General features: G+C 29.9%; 3 protein-coding genes across 7 annotated transcripts; all 3 read left to right on the forward strand.

Moving 5' to 3' along the window:
- The first annotated feature begins 1,932 nt into the window (after positions 1-1,932).
- On the forward strand, positions 1,933-9,270 carry LOC119600461 (extracellular superoxide dismutase [Cu-Zn]). Of its 5 annotated transcripts, XR_005231144.1 has the most exons (6): positions 1,933-2,143; positions 5,960-6,032; positions 6,116-6,334; positions 7,770-8,020; positions 8,835-8,997; positions 9,068-9,197. XR_005231144.1 is itself a non-coding variant. In XM_037950683.1 (5 exons), the coding sequence occupies exons 2-5, from the start codon at positions 5,967-5,969 to the stop codon at positions 9,171-9,173; spliced, it is 642 nt and encodes a 213-aa protein (XP_037806611.1). In that variant the 5' UTR covers positions 1,933-2,143; positions 5,960-5,966; the 3' UTR covers positions 9,174-9,270. The 5 variants fall into 5 exon arrangements, 4 of the variants coding, with proteins under 4 accessions (XP_037806611.1, XP_037806610.1, XP_037806612.1 ...); XM_037950683.1 differs by lacking the exon at positions 8,835-8,997 and having other exon boundaries at positions 9,068-9,270; XM_037950682.1 differs by having other exon boundaries at positions 8,538-9,100.
- A 2,593-nt stretch (positions 9,271-11,863) lies between these two features.
- LOC119600459 (23 kDa integral membrane protein) lies at positions 11,864-16,564 on the forward strand. Its single transcript, XM_037950680.1, has 5 exons — positions 11,864-12,105; positions 15,089-15,277; positions 15,344-15,661; positions 15,765-15,921; positions 16,182-16,564. Exons 1-4 carry the CDS (start codon positions 12,031-12,033, stop codon positions 15,912-15,914), a joined length of 732 nt encoding a protein of 243 aa, XP_037806608.1. The 5' UTR covers positions 11,864-12,030; the 3' UTR covers positions 15,915-15,921; positions 16,182-16,564.
- Positions 16,565-19,735: 3,171 nt separating this feature from the next.
- On the forward strand, positions 19,736-20,246 carry LOC119600458 (39S ribosomal protein L42, mitochondrial). Its single transcript, XM_037950679.1, has one exon. It carries the CDS (start codon positions 19,803-19,805, stop codon positions 20,178-20,180), a length of 378 nt encoding a protein of 125 aa, XP_037806607.1. The 5' UTR covers positions 19,736-19,802; the 3' UTR covers positions 20,181-20,246.
- The last annotated feature ends 190 nt before the right edge of the window (positions 20,247-20,436 follow it).

Here is a 20,436-nt window from a genome sequence, read left to right on the forward strand (position 1 = left end):
ATTTATGGATCGATTCTTTTGACATTTATAAACACGTTTCATTAATATATTATACTTTTGCTGAATAACATTATACATCGGTATTAATATGAACATATGACTGATTTCGGCTAGGGTCTTTAAATTGGAAATTAGATCAGTTATGGGCCGAACTCCACAATATTGAAAAGAGTGATACACTTTTTAAAACAAATCAAATTTGCATATACTCCTAGTGAAACTGGTTGAATCGGTCTATTATTTTTCCTGGCCGAATAGTGATTTCAAGATCAAAATTATGTTAAATCTTCTAGTATCTGCACAACTAGTTTTATATGCAGACTAAATGATAATGCCGATTTTCTAATGATCATCTGTTCAAGACATTTTCTGAGGAGGACTTAGTAAGAGGAGCTAGAGTTAAATAAATATGGGTACATTATACTAACTTGTACAAAGTTGTATTCCCATTACTACAAAGAATAAGAACTATGTTAGCAAAATCGTGGACTAATATTCAACCATTTACATTACAAAACCATACCAAATATGTATCGAAAATATGGCACTTATCACGCTTTTAGCAGACAAGCTGTTCAACGTGTTCAACGTAAAACGACAAAGGATTGTCATTACACCCTCTTTACATGCATGTCTAGATCGTCTAAGAATCTAATAAGGACTCAAAACATATGTACATACATATGTCTATAAAAAATGACACTTATCATGTTTTTAGCGGATAAGCAGAACGGACATGATTCGTTCCCACGACAATCGGTTCTTAGCATCGGAATGAATCGGAGTTCAACGAACAACGATTAAGGATTGTCGTTACACCGACTTTACATGCGTCGTTGCTATAACAACAACAACGGAAATGTCTAAATCGTCTAAGAATCTAGCTATATATGTATGTCAATATTTTTCAGTGGTGAGTATAAAAATCAATTTTGTGAACCGATATTACCTATTTTTAGGACCAATGATTAATGATTTAAAAAATGTAATTACTTTTTGACCAATTACAATTACAGTAAGTGTAATAATTAAAAATAATTGAATTTAGAATTGTAATTTAAAAATAATTAATAATAATTACTTCAATTTAGTAAAAAAATTTAATTGACACCTCCCAAGTCTGTTATTTAATAAGTAAAAATAACTGAAAGTCCAAGTTTTTCTAAAGAAATTAATTCATATTTCTCATTTTTGTTTACATTTTGTGTATTTTTTTTTTTAATTGTGAATATTTTGAAATACGTAATTGCATAATAAACAACAAGCTAATGAAATGAATTAATTTCTTTTAATAATTTATTATAAAATCCCCAAACAACATGAACAATTTTTAATGTACGTGCTTAAAGTCAAAAAATCATGTATACTTTTTATCGCGTCTAATACTGTAATATTAGTTGTTCCCTGTGAGAATTGTTTATGTTTGAAATATTACAATACTACATACTTATCTCGAAATTTTTAAATTAAACAAATATTTTGCAAACATCTCACCTTTGTTTAAAAGTTATTCTCCCTAAAAATGTTATTCTCTATTGATACTCATTGGCGATATAGCCACCTGATTATAATAACACCGTGCAACAAGAATTTGTTATATCTACGATTTTGAAACAGTTATTTAAGATTGTAAATCTATAGTAAATTTCGCAAGTCCAGCTAAAAATGAATCCTTTTTTTAAAAATTAAACCTTTTTAAAAATAAACTTTTACTTTCTAATCTATAATTAACTTATCTAAACTAATATTCTAGAGATTTTTCTTATACCAAATGGGCTTACTGGCAATTATATAATTCTGGCATTACTTTTCATTATTTCATTACTCAGGGGTACTTGTTGTTATGGGTGCTTTTGTTATTTAAAAATTTTTTGAGTGAGATAATAATAAAAAAGGTAAATTTTATAAGCTTTTCAACTGCAATTCACTTTCGTTTGTATGAATGGAATGGATTAATTTATAGCTGATCTAAAGAATGCTGCTCCATTACCATAAGAGAACAGTTGTATTTTAGCTGTTGAATTAAACGGTTGTATTTTTAAAACTGATCAATCGTGTTCATTATTTAAAACGTAGTTAAAAAAAACTGAAATTTTTTTGCAGAACAACAAATAAAATTAAAAACAAAAAAATATTAGATAGGGTAAGTTAATTTACGACTAAATAGAACGGCAAGCATAAATATTATTATAATTGGGAATTTTTGTGTAAAATTTATTTATAAATAAATAAAAACACAATTTAAAAAATGAAATTTTATTATTGTCAGCAAAAAGTGGTTTAAATCAGGTCAATTGTTTTTTCTTAATAATTTTTAATTTATAAAAAAATCTCTGTTAACTACGTTATACAGCTTATATTTATAAAATGTACATCTGTTAATTTGTTAAAAAATGTTTTTTATTAATTCAACAATAAATAACATGTTTATAAATAGTAAGAGTATATTATTTATTAAAGCTTTTTGTTGTATATTTAACCTTGTTTACGCTGAAGAATCTTATAGCCCGGTTAAAAAAGGTGTTTAATTAAAGGTAGTGTTTGTTTGTTTGTTTAAAGGTTCAAAAATTCAAATCACCGCCATTATTTGCATTTAAACCGGTTTTTGCAGTTACAAACTAAAGCCTGTTGTTGTGAATTTTTAAATAACATTCAACAGAATCTTCTTATGCCTTGGTAAAAGTGCATAATAACTGGTATTTTATATACCTGCATATAACCAATATACGATTTAAACAGATACATAAAAAACAATAAATATAATTTAGTTGCAATCAATTTTGAGAAGAGGAAATTTTTCCTCCATCTGTAGAGTTAAAAAAAAATAATATTTGGTTATACTAGTAAGAGCCAGTTTTCAACTTTAAACTTCAAATGAATGTTCAGGTTAGTTAATCTAAAAATACTTATTGCTTCGTTTAAGTTTGAAGTACATATTTTAGGAAAAATTTAATATATTCTGAAATCGAAGACTTGATATTTCAAGCTAAAGTTTGACCAACCTTTACTGATCGCTTAAAATAAATAGTAGAGAAGTAAAAAAAAATATTCAAAAAACAATTAAAATTTTATTGCTGACCTAGAATAGGTCATTAGGTCATTATTATTATTTATTACCTTATATCTATATCAATACGTATACGTATCAGATTCAGGTGATTTTGAAACTCTCCATTGAAAACTTAAATTTTGAAATTGTACTCTCAATTCTTTCAAAAAAAAAAGTACTGGATTAAAATACTGTTGAATTATATTTCTAAAGATTTTTGGGTAGTATTTGAACTAGCTAGTCTATTGGTTAGTATGTATATCGACTAGTATTTGAACTGTTAACTAATCTGTGGACTAATCTATGAACTAGTATATAGACTACATTGTCTATTGACTTGTATGTGGACTAGTCTGTTGACTTATGTATGATCTATGTTGACTGGTTTATGAACTAACCTATTGAGTAGCTTATTAACTAGTCTAAGGAATAGTCTATTGACTAATCTATGGACTATTATATTGAATAGTCTAAGGACTAGTCTGTTGAGTAGTCTATGAACTAACCTTTAGATTAGTCAATTGACTTGTATGTGGACTAATCTGTTGATTAGTCTATAAAGAAGCCCATTGACTACCCTATTGACTTGCCTATTAACTAGTTTATTGACGAGTCTATTAGTCTATATGCTATTATGAGCAAAAGATTAGAAAATTACTTAATATGTAATGGGAGTATTATGGTAGTTTTCGATGTCAAAAGTACAATTTTCCATGCCTGATCCTCTATGTACTGGTCCTGAGGAAATATCGTGTTTTGCTGTTTATAAAACTTATTTCAATACCATCAACACAAAATATTTGGACGAGCAATATTTCGGTGTGTTGCAAACGGAACGGACTAAATCAAAATTTGTTGATGGTCAACATAATCCAAAATATTTCCTTACTCTGATATCTGATCTTCACAAACTATTGTCAAAATTAGTGTTAAAATATCTTTCAATCTATCGTAGTTGACTCTGCGATCGTGTAATTGTCCCCTCTACAACACCATTCCGATATAAAAAGAAATATTAGAGAGGTATCGAATCGTCAATTGGTTCTACGTAAAAGGTGTCATAGGACAATTTTTAAGAAAGAAACTACGACCTGTTTTTTAAAGAACGACTAATAACTCTTTTGAACTGAACTCCAGATTTAACTCTAGGTATAGTCGGGCGTGGCCGACCATATGATACCCACACCAGTTATGGATATTAAATGTAATTTATTTTTCATAATAAAGTATTTATCTTCAATATGACCTTGTTTCCGATACATTTAAGCAATTTATGGACGAAAAACTAATATTCTAAAAGAGGGTTTATATGGAGGCTAGGGGCAAATATGGACCGATCCGGATAAAATTTTATATAATATTTATTTTGAATTTTGGACATTCAAGTAATTTTCTGAAAGGGATTTTGCATGGGAGCTAGGGTCAAATGAGGCATATTGGGCTAATTGAAATAATGGGCCTATTTTAACTATTTTCAATAGGCTTCGTACGTGCGACCTGTAATTTGCGCACAAAGTTTACATGGACAGCCAGCCAGACAGACGGATATAGCTTAATCGTGCCGATGGGTATACTTTAAGGTATAGGTCGAATATTTTTGTGTGTTACAAACATCAGCACAAATCCAATATAACCTACCCACTAAAATGGTGTAGGGTATAAAAAGACAACAATTACCTATTATAAAATGCTTCAAAGTAAGATATTTTTAAACTCATTGTAGTATTTAATTACTTTTACAAATCTCAAAATTTACAATATTTCGTGTTAAAAATTATTCAAAGTAATTTTTAATTTATTCATTAGTAGCTTATTTTAATAAATTTTTATCTATTTAAAAGCAATATTTCAATAAAAAAAATTTAGTTTAAAATCGTGGTAATTTCCTATAATAAATATCACGTTTTATCTCCTATTGATAGTCAAAAACACATTCGAATAATTACTCAAATAGAAAAAAACTACAATTCATCTAAATATTTGACCCTGTATAGACATTGAAAATAAAAAACACTTTCTATTGATATTCCTGAATGTAGAAAAAAATCTAAAAATTATATTAAGGTTATAAAATCAAAACTATTTAGCAGAAGAGGTCAATAATAATACAAAAAATATATGTATACATGATAGACATGGGAGATTAAATTATGTGGAGAGGCTTTGGATAAGATGTCATCATAGTTTATTTTATTGTGCCGCATTCTAACAAACATCTGTCATAAGTGTAGGTAAATCGGAAAGCTTAAACATACGTACTCGTAATAACATACAATAAGTACTTGTTTAAAAATTTATTAAATCCATTATAAACAAGCACGAGATTTTTATAGCTTTTTTTGTTCAGATCATAGTGTCTGTCTAATGACACACACACCAGAGTTGGCAAAGTTGATACAATTGTACTTTTTTGATAGCATTCGAATTAAAACAGTACAATGGTACATAAATGATCTATTTTGGTAAAATTTTAAAATTGTATGAGATATTTTAAATTTATAAAAATATATACATATATTTTGGACAATTCCATTGAAAAAAGTACTAATTTTTATGCCTTTTGCTAAAATATCTAATTTGAAATAAAAAGATTAAAATTAATATGTTGGCGTCCTTATAATGTTTGTGACGACTGTTTAAATATATATATATTGTACAATAAAATATTTATCACACAAGATTTAGAGCATAGTATGACGGTTACTATTCAATTTTATTTCATTGAATAAAAAAATGCAAACGTCACTACATGCTTTTCATTGACAACAAAAAAATTAAACTACTTTTTTATGTATTTGACTAAAGGAAATAATAGTGTTAATAAAATGTAATAATCAAGTTCCATTTTATTGTACATATTAGTAGTACTACATAGTAATGAATGTATGTCTTCCCATTTCCCCATTTCAGTAAAACAATGAATTCTTGGCATTTACTATCAACAATTTTAGCCGTTTGTGCGGTATCAGCTCTAGCAGCAGAGGTAAATTTTATTTGTTTATTTTATAATTTATCTTATTTTTTTTTTTTTTTTTTGTGAATACATAATCATTTGTCCAATTTTAGAAAAATACACGTATCGAGGCCATTGCTTATGTATCGAGTCCCAATAGCAATCAAGTGAATGGAAATGTAACATTCATACAAAATGCTTGTGGAGAAAATGTCCATGTTCGCGTTTTTATAACCGGTTTAACTCCCGGAAAACATGGTTTCCACGTTCATGAGAAAGGAGACTTGACTAATGGTTGCTTAAGCATGGGTGGTCACTTTAATCCTGACAAGGTAAGTATAACATAAATGTACAAACTAATAAGTGGTTTGGACCATATTTTATAGAATAGTCTATGGACTGGCCCTTACACTAGTATATTGTCTTACTAATGGACTAATATATGAAGACTATCAACTAGTCTTTTGAGATGTCTATGGACTAATTAGTGGACTGAACCATTTTTATCGAACGATAAATCTCAATTTAATAGTCTATGGATTGGTATTTACTCTAGCCCATTGAATAACAAATGGACTAGCCTATGAGCTAATTTATTGAATAATCTATCAACTAATCTTCTGAGAAGTCTATGGACTAGTCTACGCTTTTTGGACTAGTCTTTCAGTTCTAGTTTGTTGAGAAGTGTATTAATTGGTCTATGAATCTATCTTTTCATTAGTCCATTGACTAGTATATATTTTTTGACTACTGGTCTATGAACTGGTGTTTACATTTGTCAATAGATCTATAGTCTATAATTGGCCTTTAAACAGTCCATTAACTAGTCTATTGACTAACCAATGGACTAGTCCACAAGTCTATGGGCAAATCTGTGGACTAGGTTATGGACTTTTATCTACGATATCGAATAGTCTATAAAGTATTTTATGATCAGTATATGAATTAGTCATTTAACCAATCTGACTAGTTTATTTACTAATCTATGGACAATAATAATCTATGAACTGCTATTTTCACTAGTTCATTGACAAATCTGTTGACTAATGTATGGACTGGTCTTCACACTAGTCCATTGACTAGTATATTAACTAACTAATTGACTAGTATATGACCTCGTTTATTCATTAGTCTATGAACTAATCTATCGACTAGTCAATGGACAAATCTGTGGACTAGTTTTTTGTCTAGTCTATGGACTATTAACTAGTGTATTAAAAAGTCTATGGAATATTTTATGAAAAGTATAGAAATTGGTCGTTTGACTAGTTCCTTGACTAGTACATTTACTGCTCTTTTCACCAATCCATTGACTACACAGAGGAAAAAGGAAATATACACGCCTGGTACCAAATTGACACCAATATATAATTTTTCAATACCATCCGTTGTCAAAGTATATACATACGTACGACAACACCATGTAATGTTGACAACATTGCAACGATTCGTTGTCGAAATCTAAATCCGTTGTCTAAATGTTAACAAACGTTTCTTTAGTCCAATAACAAGTTTGGACTTACCTATTGACTAGTCTATAGAGCCATTTATAAGCTATTGACTAGTCTATTATAAAGTCCAAAAACTAGTTTTTAATTATTCTATGAACTAATCTTTTGACTAATTTATGAACGAGTCTATGATCTACTATCGATTGACAACTACTCTACGCTTCAATCTACTAACAAGGCTATAGACTATTAAATACTTATGAACCAGTTCTAGCTATAACCCTTATTTGATAACTGTTATTATATTCCTTTACAGATGGATCATGGTGGTCCCAGTGATGAAGTTCGTCATGTTGGTGATCTCGGTAATATTGAAGCGAATGAAAATGGTGTTGTCGATACTACCTTTACAGATCATTTGATTAGTTTAACCGGACCACGGACAATTATCGGACGTGGTCTAGTTATACACGATAATGTTGATGATTTGGGTAAAACAACACATCCTGATTCGAAAAAGACTGGCAATGCTGGCGGACGTGCTGCCTGTGGCGTTATTGGTGTCAAGTAAATATTCAATTTTAATCAGTTTGTTTCGTTACTATTGACTTTTACTACTTAATACTAAAAAACAGACATTTTTTGTTTTACTAAACAATAAGAAATATTCAACAAATTAATGTGTATTGATTACAAATTAAATATTTTTCAACAATTTTATATACAGTATTTGTCATTTGTGTGTTTTTTTTTGTCTACTAAATGTTAATGGTATTATTGACTATATATTTTAATACTTGTATAATGTTTAACAGTTTAATATGGTCCTGTTTTAAATTTGTTTATTCTCTATTTCTATATAAGTATATTTTTGGTTTAGCATTAAATGGTGTTTTTTTAATAAAATCTTATTTTTTAATATATTTTATAACAATTGAAGAAGGTAAATGTGTGTAAAGGTAAATATATATCATATCATATTACATTATTAACAATGTTTAGCTAACTTGGGTTTAAACAATTGCAGTTTGTTAAATTTAAATTTATTAATAACATCTTAAATGTTTCTGAATTTTATTTACAGCCACAATACTTCACCTAATGCTGATATATCATGTTCTTCACCACCACAATCATCCCAAAATCAACCAACATTTTATGTACCTCATGACAAACCGCACGATCAAGTTATCTATCCTCTATTGTCTTCTGGCTATCCATATCATTATCCTTATCCACCTACATACCATTATCCACAACCACATCCCTATTACTATCGCTAAGTACCGGGAAATGTTTTAATTTCTTAAAGCACATTGTCTATTAGATATGTAACAGTTTTGAAATCTATAATGAAAATATTAAAATCCATTTCTTACAGATTTTTGGAACACACTGCGTCCTGTTCAGATGATAATTAAAATTTATTAATATGTACTCTTAAACTAAAATCCCTTTAATTCCCATATCCTCATCCTAACATTATTCTAAACAATATAAATATCTGTCAAATCTGTCAATGTCTTCAATCGTTGTAGTGTTGTGTGTGTTATCAATATTTCCTGTTTGATTAAAATAAAAAAATTTACCATATTGCCATCCCATTTCTTGCAGAGTTGTTGATGGCGTATTACCTTGCACTGGTGGCAGTTCTACATTGGGCATATCCTTAGCTCTATTCTTATCCGCTTTAATTGCTATATTTTTGAATTACAATTAAGTTTCGATCAAAACTATTATATTTTTTATTATATTAAGTATTATTTCTTTAAAAAAATAAAAAGCAAACCATCCATTATGTATTAATATACATATAAGATTTGTTTTATTTCTAAATATTTAAGATCGATGTGAAACAAACATTTCATTAGCCCCGAGAAATGAAGTTTTTGCTGGGTATAAAAATTCTCATTATAAATGTAGTGGGAAAAGTATTATGCATTTGTGCAAATTGATTTAAAAAAGTTCATCCGTCTGATATGCTGTCTGTGTATACATAATGCTCGAAATATAAGTCGTATTTATACCCTACACCACTTTACTAGTAATGGTTATATGAATTAATACATTTGTGTATGTAGGTCCTTCTAAAATAGTACCAAACTGCACAGACTCACTTTTAAAGTTGACTTTATACAAACCTTTTAGAGTTTGTAATTTTCTATTAAGAAATTCTATTGTATCATACTGATCGGTCTGTATACAGATATTTATAAATGAGAGGTTAATGTTGAAGTGCTTTACGTGAACACCTGCCGTGTTGGCCTATTTCACGGTGGTCTTTTTCAACCACTGGGTTGAGCTTTTGCAACGACTCACCACCGCCCCATTGTGCTTCTTACACGCAGGTGGAAATTTACGTATGTTGCTCAAGTACTTGAACTATCTAATCTCTGATCATTGCTTAACTTCCGAGATGCAAAAACATCACTTCTGTTTACAACCACGCAGATGGGATGACCTCTGTTGAGTCGGCAACCTAGAGACGTAACCGGTAGACCGAAATACGAATCCATCAAATAAGCCGGGACTTTGTTCTTACTAACAGTGGTAAATCTGGTATGAACAGAGGAAGGAAAATTCAATGGTATCACCATAACCATTCAACCCAGCACACTTCTCATTTATCCGACACATTCATAAGAGAACAACATACGACAGACTCACTCTAGTTATACGGGTGGATGAGTTCCGTATCCCCCTACATTCATTCTGTATCATATACAATTAACACCAACTCATTTCCAACGCATAGTCTCACAGTCACCCCTCTGTGGGATATCTGTTGTCAATTAGCAACAGCACCGAACTAATCCCGAAATATATACTTCACTATGCATCTGTCTTTTAACCGCAACTTACTCTTCCCGCGAATTTGAGTTAAACGTGAATCCCGAAGGAACCTCAACCAACTGCCTGCGGGCAACTGGTCACCCGAAGTACCAGATTATGTAGTTCTCTGGTTAGACCAATTTATTCCATGTATTAGCCGAGGAGTGAAACTAGCCCGGCAAACTAGAGGTACTTTAGTGATCTCAACTGACTTATAAACATTAGTACCGCAAAGAAATTCCAAAGAATCAAGCTAAATCTAAGGCTATTGAGAACAAATAGGTTCATGACTCTAATTCCGGAGTTTAGAATCTTAAAAAACCTCTGCACAATTTAGTTATTACTTCTGGAAATTTTGTCGAAACGATTAGAAAACTGTGGCATTTCAAATAGCTAAATGAAAGTTAATAGAGGTCTTCTTCTTGGGGTCTTTATGAAGGAACTAAAAGTCACCACTAATCCCATGTACGCTAAGCGAGATATTGGCGGTCAAATTTTACAAAAAATCATGATTTTGGGAATATCTCGCTTATTATAAATCCTACGACTTTAGATACTACCAAATTCTTATTTTCTTAGACTATATATAAAAATTTTGTTATATTTTCTTAAAGTATAATTACATTTGTACTAATTACTTCAATTTCTCTGTAAGACATTATTTGAATCTGTACAAAATGCCTATGTATATAGTATATTTTCTAGTAGAACAACACTTTAATAATACATTTAAACGCAACCTTAATATTAACAGGTCAAATTTCATTTTCCATATAAAAAAATGATTTATTTAGTATAAAATGTATTAAACAAACAAAAACAACTATTATAACAAAAGAGGTCATCGACACCTTTACAATAATTACAAATGTAAATGTCCCAGATATATGAGTGAGTGAGATGGTGAAATTTTTTCGCGAACTGTACTCCATAATTGAAAGCAATATTAAAAGTGAAACCTAACATGTTTCTAAATATATAGAGAAGTTTTAATATTTCAAGTGAACTTAAGCAAAATTGTCGTAACACTCTTCTTTATAAATGACTAAATTATATTTATGTTCAAGAATTTCGCTGGAAAATAAACGGCGGAAAAAGGGAAAAAAGATTTTCATTTTAATTACAATGAGTTACAGCGGATTCAAAGGTGTTTGCGTTATTATTATTAGAAGTAATCAAATGTCAAACTCCTTATAAACACAAAAAAACATACACATACATACATCAGTTAACAAAAATAAACGTACATTAACATTTTTGATTTTCTTGTATTTTTTACATTTTTTTTTAGAAAAACAAAATTAGGTCGGTGCTGTTGTTTTTTCACAAGTGATATTGACAGTTTCCTTTTGAAGAAAATACTTTAGAATAGTCGAGTTCTTTTTAAGTAAAAAGAACTTTATAACTTCTTCCTACCCTTTTGACAGGAGTTTTAGTTTCGTGTTGATTTCATTGTTTCTCTCTGTTGGAAAGAAATGTGTATAACGACCTCGTTACAGGTTGTGTTGTGGCCACTAACGCAACTTTGGTCGTTAATCGTATTGTTCAACTTTGGTCAGTTCTATTTGAGCCGCTATTTCGAATAGACATTTTAAACGGTAGTTTAAGCGAAATAGAAAAAAAATAAACTTTTTTTATAGCAAAAAAGTTGTATTTGAAAATATTACACGAAAACGATTTTTCGATTAACATTGTTTTAAAAAAAATTTAATAGTTTCGTTTTTAATAAATAAATTTTATTCCAAATGAAATTTAAAATGCGTTCTTGCGGTATGAGTTTGATTAAATACATATTATTTGCATTTAATATAGTCTTCGCTGTAAGTATTTTAAACTATTGTGATGGTGAAATTTAATAATATTAAAAGTATTGTAAATATTACTTATTTGTGAAGGTATTCGAAAGTTGTAATGGTTTTAATATAAAAATAACATTTTAATGTTGAAAAAATAATTAAATTATTTGTATAAAATGTCCTTTAAAAAAGGGCATTTGTGAAAAGACGCTTTGTAATTTGAAGTTTATTTCAAAAAAATATTTTTGTAAAAATTTTGAATGTCTTGGTAATTTAGAGAAACATTTTTCTAAATTTGCTATAGACTTTAGCACAGATAACGACCTTAGGATCTGCATGAAGGAGTAAATATAGCGGAAAATCTGCTGTCAAAAACTTTAGCATAAGAATAAGTTAATAAAACAACCCTAAAGTAAAGTAAACTGAGTTAAATCCGAATCTGAATATCACAATTTATTCATCACGTCAGGATATCGATATATCATGTCCTAAAGCTATGAAAAAATAAAAAAATCGTTATAATAGCACAAAGACACATTTACTTATGAAATCTGTTATGTCATCTGAAATCTTTATCTTTAAAAATGTATAATTTGGTTTCTGCCCTGCAAAATTATTGGAGTACATGATCCATTTAAGTAATACCAAAACTAATTTCTTGTAAACATTATTGGAGTACATGATTCGTTTAGTAGTTCTATGTAATGCAGACATGGATCATGTTTCATGAACATGGTCCATTGTCTGCATTATATAGGACCCTATTGCGGATGTACTCCCATCATTTTATCAAGGTAGTAGTTTTGGGATTACTCTGATGTATTGCAAGAATGGATTACATGATTCCCAACTAGGATATCACAATGTTAAATGGAGTATAGTATTCCCATATATTTGGATTAATTTTGGACCAGTCCTTTGAGGAGTACTCTTTACACGAGTGTACGTAGTAGTCTCAATTTGTTCAAAGTGGGATGCGACTATGCGAAATTTGTCGACCTATGTATATAATTATGAAGATTTTCCGCATACCCCCTTAATACAAACTTGATAGATGAAGAACTCATTAAACTGAAGACAAAAATGTGTAGTTCCCAATAGTCAAAACTACAAGTACCCGACAATCATTTCGAAATGTGTTCAGCCTCTATTAGGAAACCGTATAGTGGTAACAAAAATTGTCACATCTATTAGTAAAATATATAGTTTATAAGTTAATTAGATTGAAAAAAGGATAAAATCTGAAGAAATACATCTAGGCCTCCTCTACCAATGTCTCTGATGGAAATCGAACTCACGACCTGCTGTCTGACAGAGTAGAACCTCTACTACTAAACTACCGGTGGCAGTTTCTAAAACAAGAAATAAAAATGTCTAACAAAACTTTTATTATTAATTGATTTTATTCCTCTTTGGTTTAATACTTCCACTAATTCTCAAATTGAATAAACTTTAAGTTCTTCAAAGCATTTATCTATATGTCTGACATTAGTTTATTAAAAAAAACCATTACGAATGGAAAAAAAATCTAATTTTTTGTACTAAGAGTATTTGGTTATATTTAACATCAACCCCCTTTTTATATTAACACGTCCAATTAAATATCCTTAAAGCTTTTCACTGTTTATTTTATTTAAATTAAATAAATAGTTACTAATGACATAAAGTGCATATCGTCACTTGAATTTGAAAAGGACGGGGGTATAATTACAAAGTGATTGCCGCCTAAGTAAACTGATGAATTAATGGGGTAATGTGTGCCACTATATTCGATTAACAAAACTCTGTATTTAAAGGCTTGGAGAATTGCAATTATATATTAAATTTTCGGTAAATTCACTTTTCACTAAAATTTTAATAGCAATAATATACCCCATCCCTTGCTATATAAGAAGACGATATATGCACATGTTCCTTCAACTGACACATTCATATGTACTTCTACATTTGTTATTATAATTTTATTCATTAAGCTGTAAGTACAATGTCCTAAACTAGACGATTAGATTTGTCCTAGGGATAAATAAACAACAATAAAAAAAAGAAAAATACGTCATGCAAATGAAAAAAATAATAAATAAACCATAAATTATAAATATGATCTAATGGTTTTTCCAAAATTTAATAAGAAAATTACATTAAATCGTGCATGTCTGTAAGGTTAGTGAATAATTAGATTGTTAAGGAAAATTAAATTAAATTTCTTGAAAAACGGCAATGAAAAGTCCAAAGAAATGTTTAAATTTATTATAGAAAAATAAATATAACTCTGAATTTTATAAAGCTTTGAGTTGTGCTGAAAGCGAATTAAGGGGAAATGTAGTGAAAATTTAGCAAAATCCAGAGTATACTATGTTTCGAAATTTTTAAATGTTTGGACATTATGTTTATTATTGTTCTAATATGTGCGACCTGGGTTTCTGTTTTGATGAAATAAACTGCATATCCTCGAATGATCGCACGCCTACAAATTCAAACTTTGAATTTTCAGTTCTGTTAAAAAAAGATGCAAATCCACTCGAAGACCTTAAGGTCCTGTGTGATTTCCATCGTAGAGAGTGAAGATCCATAGATAGAGAAACAAAACACTAGAAAAAACAAAAAGAGCACAATTACTGAGGAGAGAGGAATGAAAACAGGTCGTTTCCCAAGCGGTTTCAACCGGGAAGTTTCACCGAATCCATTCCCTAAAGAAAGAATTGTGAGAGAATCTTACTCTCCCTATAAAACCCTGTCGAAGAAAGGACTAATTGTAGCTTGAACTAAAAAACGATTTACCGGCACTATGTTAGGCTTGCTGCAATATTTTTAATAAATTTAGTCAAATATCAGCCAGCAGTTGAAAATAGATTGTATTTACGAAGGACAGTTTATTCTAATTCATAAAAAGTTCAAGCTGTGAAAATGTCTATAAATAGGTTTATCTATCGTTTAAAAGTTCTTGTTTAAAACATTCCGAATTAAAATTTTAAAATTTATTAAATTTGTTATTCCTCCTCTATTTCAGATATCGGGCTTGGGTATTTTAATAGCCGGATCTGTTGTCTTAGCAGATGTCAATGAATTTAATCACTTCATAGAGGGGAAAGTTACTGCACCACCAATTGTTTTAATTGTAACCGGTTTAATTATATTCCTTATTGCCTCGTTGGGTTGCTTTGGTGCCATCAAAGAGTCACCCACTTTACTTTTGGCGGTAAGTGTTTAATGATTAGATATTAACATATCAATTAATACCTTTACTATATGTTCATTACATTAGTATGCTCTTCTATTGGCCATCATATTTATTATTGAACTGGCTGTGGGCATAGCGGCCAGTGTCTTTAAGAATGACTTGGAAATGATGATTAAAAACTCACTACAAGATTCTATAAAACGTTCTAATCAGGAGGATACCATGGCCTGGGATAATATACAACGCAAATTAATGTGTTGTGGTGTGGACAATCCTTCCGACTGGCGTACCATGAGTGCAAATAAAACTTTGCCTCCCAGCTGTTGTCGTCCCCAATATATTGAACAAAATGTGGGACATTGCACGGAATCGCCTGCTTTGGGAAAGGATAAATATTACCAGGTAATTTCGTAATTAGAAAAGTGTTATCTTTAAATGTTTGATTTACTTATTTTGAACGCATTATATTCATATGTGTTTTATTTTATATTACTACTATTTTTAGGAGGGTTGCGTTGGAAAACTAAAAGAGCGTATAGAGAAAAATGCCATAATATTAATTGGAGTGGGCATTGGCATTGCCTTCATACAAATATTGGGCATTATATTAGCATGTTATTTAGCTTCCACCATACGGCACGAACGAAACAAATAAATGATTGGTAAGAAATATTGAACTGCGTCATCGTCTAAGTTTAGTAAAACGCTAACAACATTAACGACTACCAAAAGAAACTAATGACCACCTTACCAAATTATCACACAAACATTCATACATACGTACAACTAGTCCAGTAAATTGTCCTGTTGCTATAAAACACAAAATGTGACAAAAAAGTAACAGCTTTAATGGCCTATTTTTTGTAATTTCTAACATGTTCGAGATTTTAACGATTTATTTTCTTTTGTTTTATAATTTTAGGAAATATTAGCACGTATAATTTATTTAGTCCTTTATTAACATTATACCTTTGTATATGAGTGTGTGTGTGTGAATATACTTTAATCAAACCTACAAACTATTTGAAAGATGCGTCCTAAGAAGTCATATTAAGCTGTTTTAAACGCAACAATTAATAACAAAATAAAAATAATTAAAAGTATACTATTAATATAATTTTCTTAAATCATTTTATGGCTTTAACTTGTAATATTTAAATTATAAAAAAATGCAATTAAAAGAAATCATTTTTCTACCTCTACTCTTGTTATTGTTTAAGTCATTGTTCGGAAACCAATAAGCTTATCATCCAATTAAATTATATATTATATCAAAACAAATAAAATACATTTTTGAAAAATAAATTGTTTATAACTGTCTGCCTTTTTATTGTCCAAAAAGATCAAAAGTCTTATTAATAAATCTTTATATTTGGCAAAAGGTTTATAAAATAAAATTTCCATACAAAATTGGTTTTTTAAACCTTTAATTTAAAATTGTTTGTAATTCAAACAAAGCTTTACAATAATGAATTCTTTTTAGAATTTATTCACCAAAATTTTAAATTCGTAAAAGGGACTTATTTTAGGATTACTCAAGATTTCCTAAAGTATAGATTTTGATTGAAAAACTCAAAAAGTTTTAAACGCTTAAATTAATAAATGAAGTTCATATCTTGAGCACTCATATTTTCCTTAAAAATCGACTTATTTAATCATAAAAATAAAATCGTTCGTAACTTCTTTTGCAACACAATTAAATTTTTTTACGATCACTCATAATTTCCTTTGAAACACAAGTATCACCCATCCCTTAAACTACTTCTTTTGAACTTTTAAGTAACTTGCTGAAACAAATACTTTATATGGGTACTAAGATCAAAAAAGGTCCAATGACTACAAAAAACAGCAGTACGGTTAACGGTCATAAAAATTATAAATCTGACTTTTGTAGGTATACTAGTGTATTTAACAAAATTATAAGCACTAAAGTGTTATTTAGGGGTCAGGTTGTATGTGACCTAAGTGTAATGATCCGATTTTAAATATTTTTAACACAATTCGCCTTTGTACCTATAATAGAATCCCCATATCAAATTTTGTTAAATTCTCTTCAAAGACCTTCTCATGGAAATGTACATATACTTTAAATTTTAATCTTATTATTAAACATAATCATATAAATTACACTTGATACATAAGATTTAAAAAAAAACTTACCCCATTTATTTATATGTATGTCCATCCAGCCGGTACGTTATTCATGGTAAAACTGCTTTCCAATACCGATATTTGATTAAGTTCACAAATTGTTCTTTCATTATTTAATTGAAGTTGCCATTTATTTTTTACTATTTTATCAGATACCTGCAAACTTTTAGTGGGTATTGTGTAATGTTTGTTTCAACTCGAAGACCTCCAATGGTATATAGTATGCTACAAGCTAAGTACCTACAAGACAGGCTTTTTATATTTTTCCAAACTCCTTGTACTTTCACTAAATCAAACTAGCTCTAAATCTTTAAGAAAATATGTAGATAAGTGCTTCCTGCACATTGCCAAATAACAAAATTTTTCTCCTCCAACCTGTTGTACCAGATAGGAGAACCTTCGTTCTTGCAACACTTACACGTTCGAGTTACATTCCCACCGTCCGCCAAACAATAAACAAAATTAATAATAAGTGGACAGACTAGCTAGTCAATATAAAAATTCACAAAAAAAATATGTTAACTTAGGAACACTTTCAAACACCATAATATATGTGTACGTAAATATTTATGTATTCGAAATAAATTGAACAATTTACGCAATCCTACATGCCACACACTATGTTTAAGCATTAATATCTACAAACACAACACTGAAAAGTTAATAATTAAATTATTAACACAATTTTTGATATTTCTTTAATAAATCACTCACAACACACGCCGAAAAACTAACGGTAGTTTGGCGCCTCTGACTAAAGAAAACTTCAAAAAGTACCTTTTGAAGAACGAAAAAGTAACAAAAAGTTCCCTTTTATAGTTACTCACCTAATCAAGGCCCTACATGCTAAATTTCATCTTTCTAGGTTCAATATTATAGAAAATTCATAAAGTACCTTTTGTAGAACGAAAAAGTACCAAAAAAGTCCACTTTTATGTGTTCTCGCCTAATCCGGGCTCTACATACATAATTAATTTCATGCTTCGATTTCAAAATCATAGAAAACTCAAAAAGTACCAGTTGGAGAATGAAAAAGTACCAAAAAATGTCACTTGGTACGGGGTTCCAAATAACACCCCATTAGCATATTTAGTGTTTCTAAATCTAAAAATTTTATCTAAATTGGATCATTGTGTTTGAATACAATCAAATTTCCCATTTTTACCCCTTTCGGTAATTTTTTTCAAATTTCAACACTTGAAATTTGAATGTTTGACTGGAATTAAACTTGTTTTAAACTTTAATTCCATCAAGAATGCTTATTGGGTATAGTGTGACAATTATCCTTAGCGATCTAAAGTCGACATAAAGCCCATAATGGTTAGTACCAATATTTTGCCCAAACAACATCTACATACATACATATGTATATAAGACGACAACCTAGCCAGGTTATATCCTCTAGGCCCGGGAAGACATTCTCTACAAAGCTATACATTTGTATAAAAGGCGGCTTACCAATTGTTTCTTGTAAATATTCGGCCACCATAGTGTTTGGAGACAACAAGAGCTCCACTGAAAGGCACACCAGACAGACATCGCGCTCTATTATGGGTGTATTGTAGTGATTCTGCTGAGATCAATGGTATAATAATAAGTATGTATCCTTGTGGTAACCCCTGAAGACGGCAATCAGCGTCCGACCATTGCCTCTAGGTGATAATATACCATGTCACCACTAGGCGACCGACCACCACCCGCCTAGGTGACTAGGGAGGTATACAATTGCCACTCTCTTGTGGGCATTCTTCCAGCAGACCATCATGATGCCTCCTCTTTCTTAAAAATAATGACGTTCTTTAGAGACAAATAAATAATTAATTAACATCATTACTCTCATTTTTTAATCTTCTAGATCTCACAAACAGGCCAAATCAATCAAATTTTTAGTAGGTATTTACACTTTTTCAATAAAGAATTATGTTATTTTCAATAACAAAAGTATATATGTTTTATAATTTTTCTAAAAGAATTTAAACAATTTCCAAACGATCTACATTTGTTACAAACTCAAAATGTATGTATGTAAAATGACAGAATATCAAATAGAGAATTTGCATAAATTGGCGCGAAAACATGCAGTGCGCGCAAAAAATTTAAGAATTTTTCCTTCAAACAGATTTTGTTTGATGTCCCATTTAAAATACATTTGTTTGATGATCTAGGAAACTCTGGTTTGTCAAACAGCAATGTATTTTTCATATCTCGTGTTTGCTACAAACACAAAGTGTTTGAAGTAAAAGCAGCGACTCGAATTGCACATTCTGCAGATATTTTCATAAAATTCAGCTTTTATACATAACAATTACTACTATTTTAAACAACACTTAAACAAACAGCTGTTTAGTGGGGGGACAACAGAAGAAAAAAACATTACAAAACAACTGGAAAAATGTCGGCTACACGTTTCTTGCGTGGATTTTCTACAAATTCCTTAAAATTGGCTATAAACAAAAATGCCATTGGAGGACGTAATTTAGTGGAAGCTGTAGCTGTATCAACTAATGGTAAAACAATCGTTGCCTGGCATCCAGAGCCCGATTTTCCTTACGAGTGCACCAAGCCACTACCACATGCATCTGAAACACAATCAGCATCTCTAATTAAGGATGAGGCCCTCGCTAGCGCTATGAGTGCTTTTAAGGAAAAAAGACCTGAGGTGGCTCGCGAGGAACTCATGCGTCTTACACACACAACCAAACACAGATGGTTTCCACGTTCCCGTGATAAGAGAGCAAAAACTACACCAATGGATAGACCGTATTTGTAATGTAAGAAACTGTGTTGTGTTAAGTTTGAATGGTTTAATAAATATCATTTGAAGTATCTTAAAGAATGCTTAATAGTTTTCTTTTAATTTACTAATTTGATTTTCTTTAATTAACTAAAATATTTAATATCAAAACTGACTTTTATTATTTAAAAATTAAATGTCACTTTAAAATAAAAAATAAAGTGTTACCAGACTCTTTTTTAATTTTCAAAATCAATTTTTCTTAAATCTTTGTTTGACTCATCGACATGAT

The sequence above is a fragment of the Lucilia sericata genome, unplaced genomic scaffold (assembly GCF_015586225.1).
Source record: "Lucilia sericata isolate MDLA Ls3-8-SP2 unplaced genomic scaffold, ASM1558622v1 Contig000115F_arrow, whole genome shotgun sequence".
Taxonomy (NCBI): domain Eukaryota; kingdom Metazoa; phylum Arthropoda; class Insecta; order Diptera; family Calliphoridae; genus Lucilia; species Lucilia sericata.

What these genes read in the sequence shown, in the direction of transcription:
- LOC119600459 (XM_037950680.1), top strand. Translation starts at nt 12,031, where the DNA reads ATGAAATTTAAAATGCGTTCTTGCGGTATGAGTTTGATTAAATACATA. An exon ending in CATTTAATATAGTCTTCGCT is followed by an intron (nt 12,106 to 15,088) that starts GTAAGTATTTTA and finishes CCTCTATTTCAG; the next exon opens with ATATCGGGCTTGGGTATTTT. An exon ending in GAAAGGATAAATATTACCAG is followed by an intron (nt 15,662 to 15,764) that starts GTAATTTCGTAA and finishes TACTATTTTTAG; the next exon opens with GAGGGTTGCGTTGGAAAACT.
- LOC119600458 (XM_037950679.1), top strand. Translation starts at nt 19,803, where the DNA reads ATGTCGGCTACACGTTTCTTGCGTGGATTTTCTACAAATTCCTTAAAA.
- LOC119600461 (XM_037950682.1), top strand. Translation starts at nt 5,967, where the DNA reads ATGAATTCTTGGCATTTACTATCAACAATTTTAGCCGTTTGTGCGGTA. An exon ending in TATCAGCTCTAGCAGCAGAG is followed by an intron (nt 6,033 to 6,115) that starts GTAAATTTTATT and finishes GTCCAATTTTAG; the next exon opens with AAAAATACACGTATCGAGGC. An exon ending in GTCACTTTAATCCTGACAAG is followed by an intron (nt 6,335 to 7,769) that starts GTAAGTATAACA and finishes ATTCCTTTACAG; the next exon opens with ATGGATCATGGTGGTCCCAG.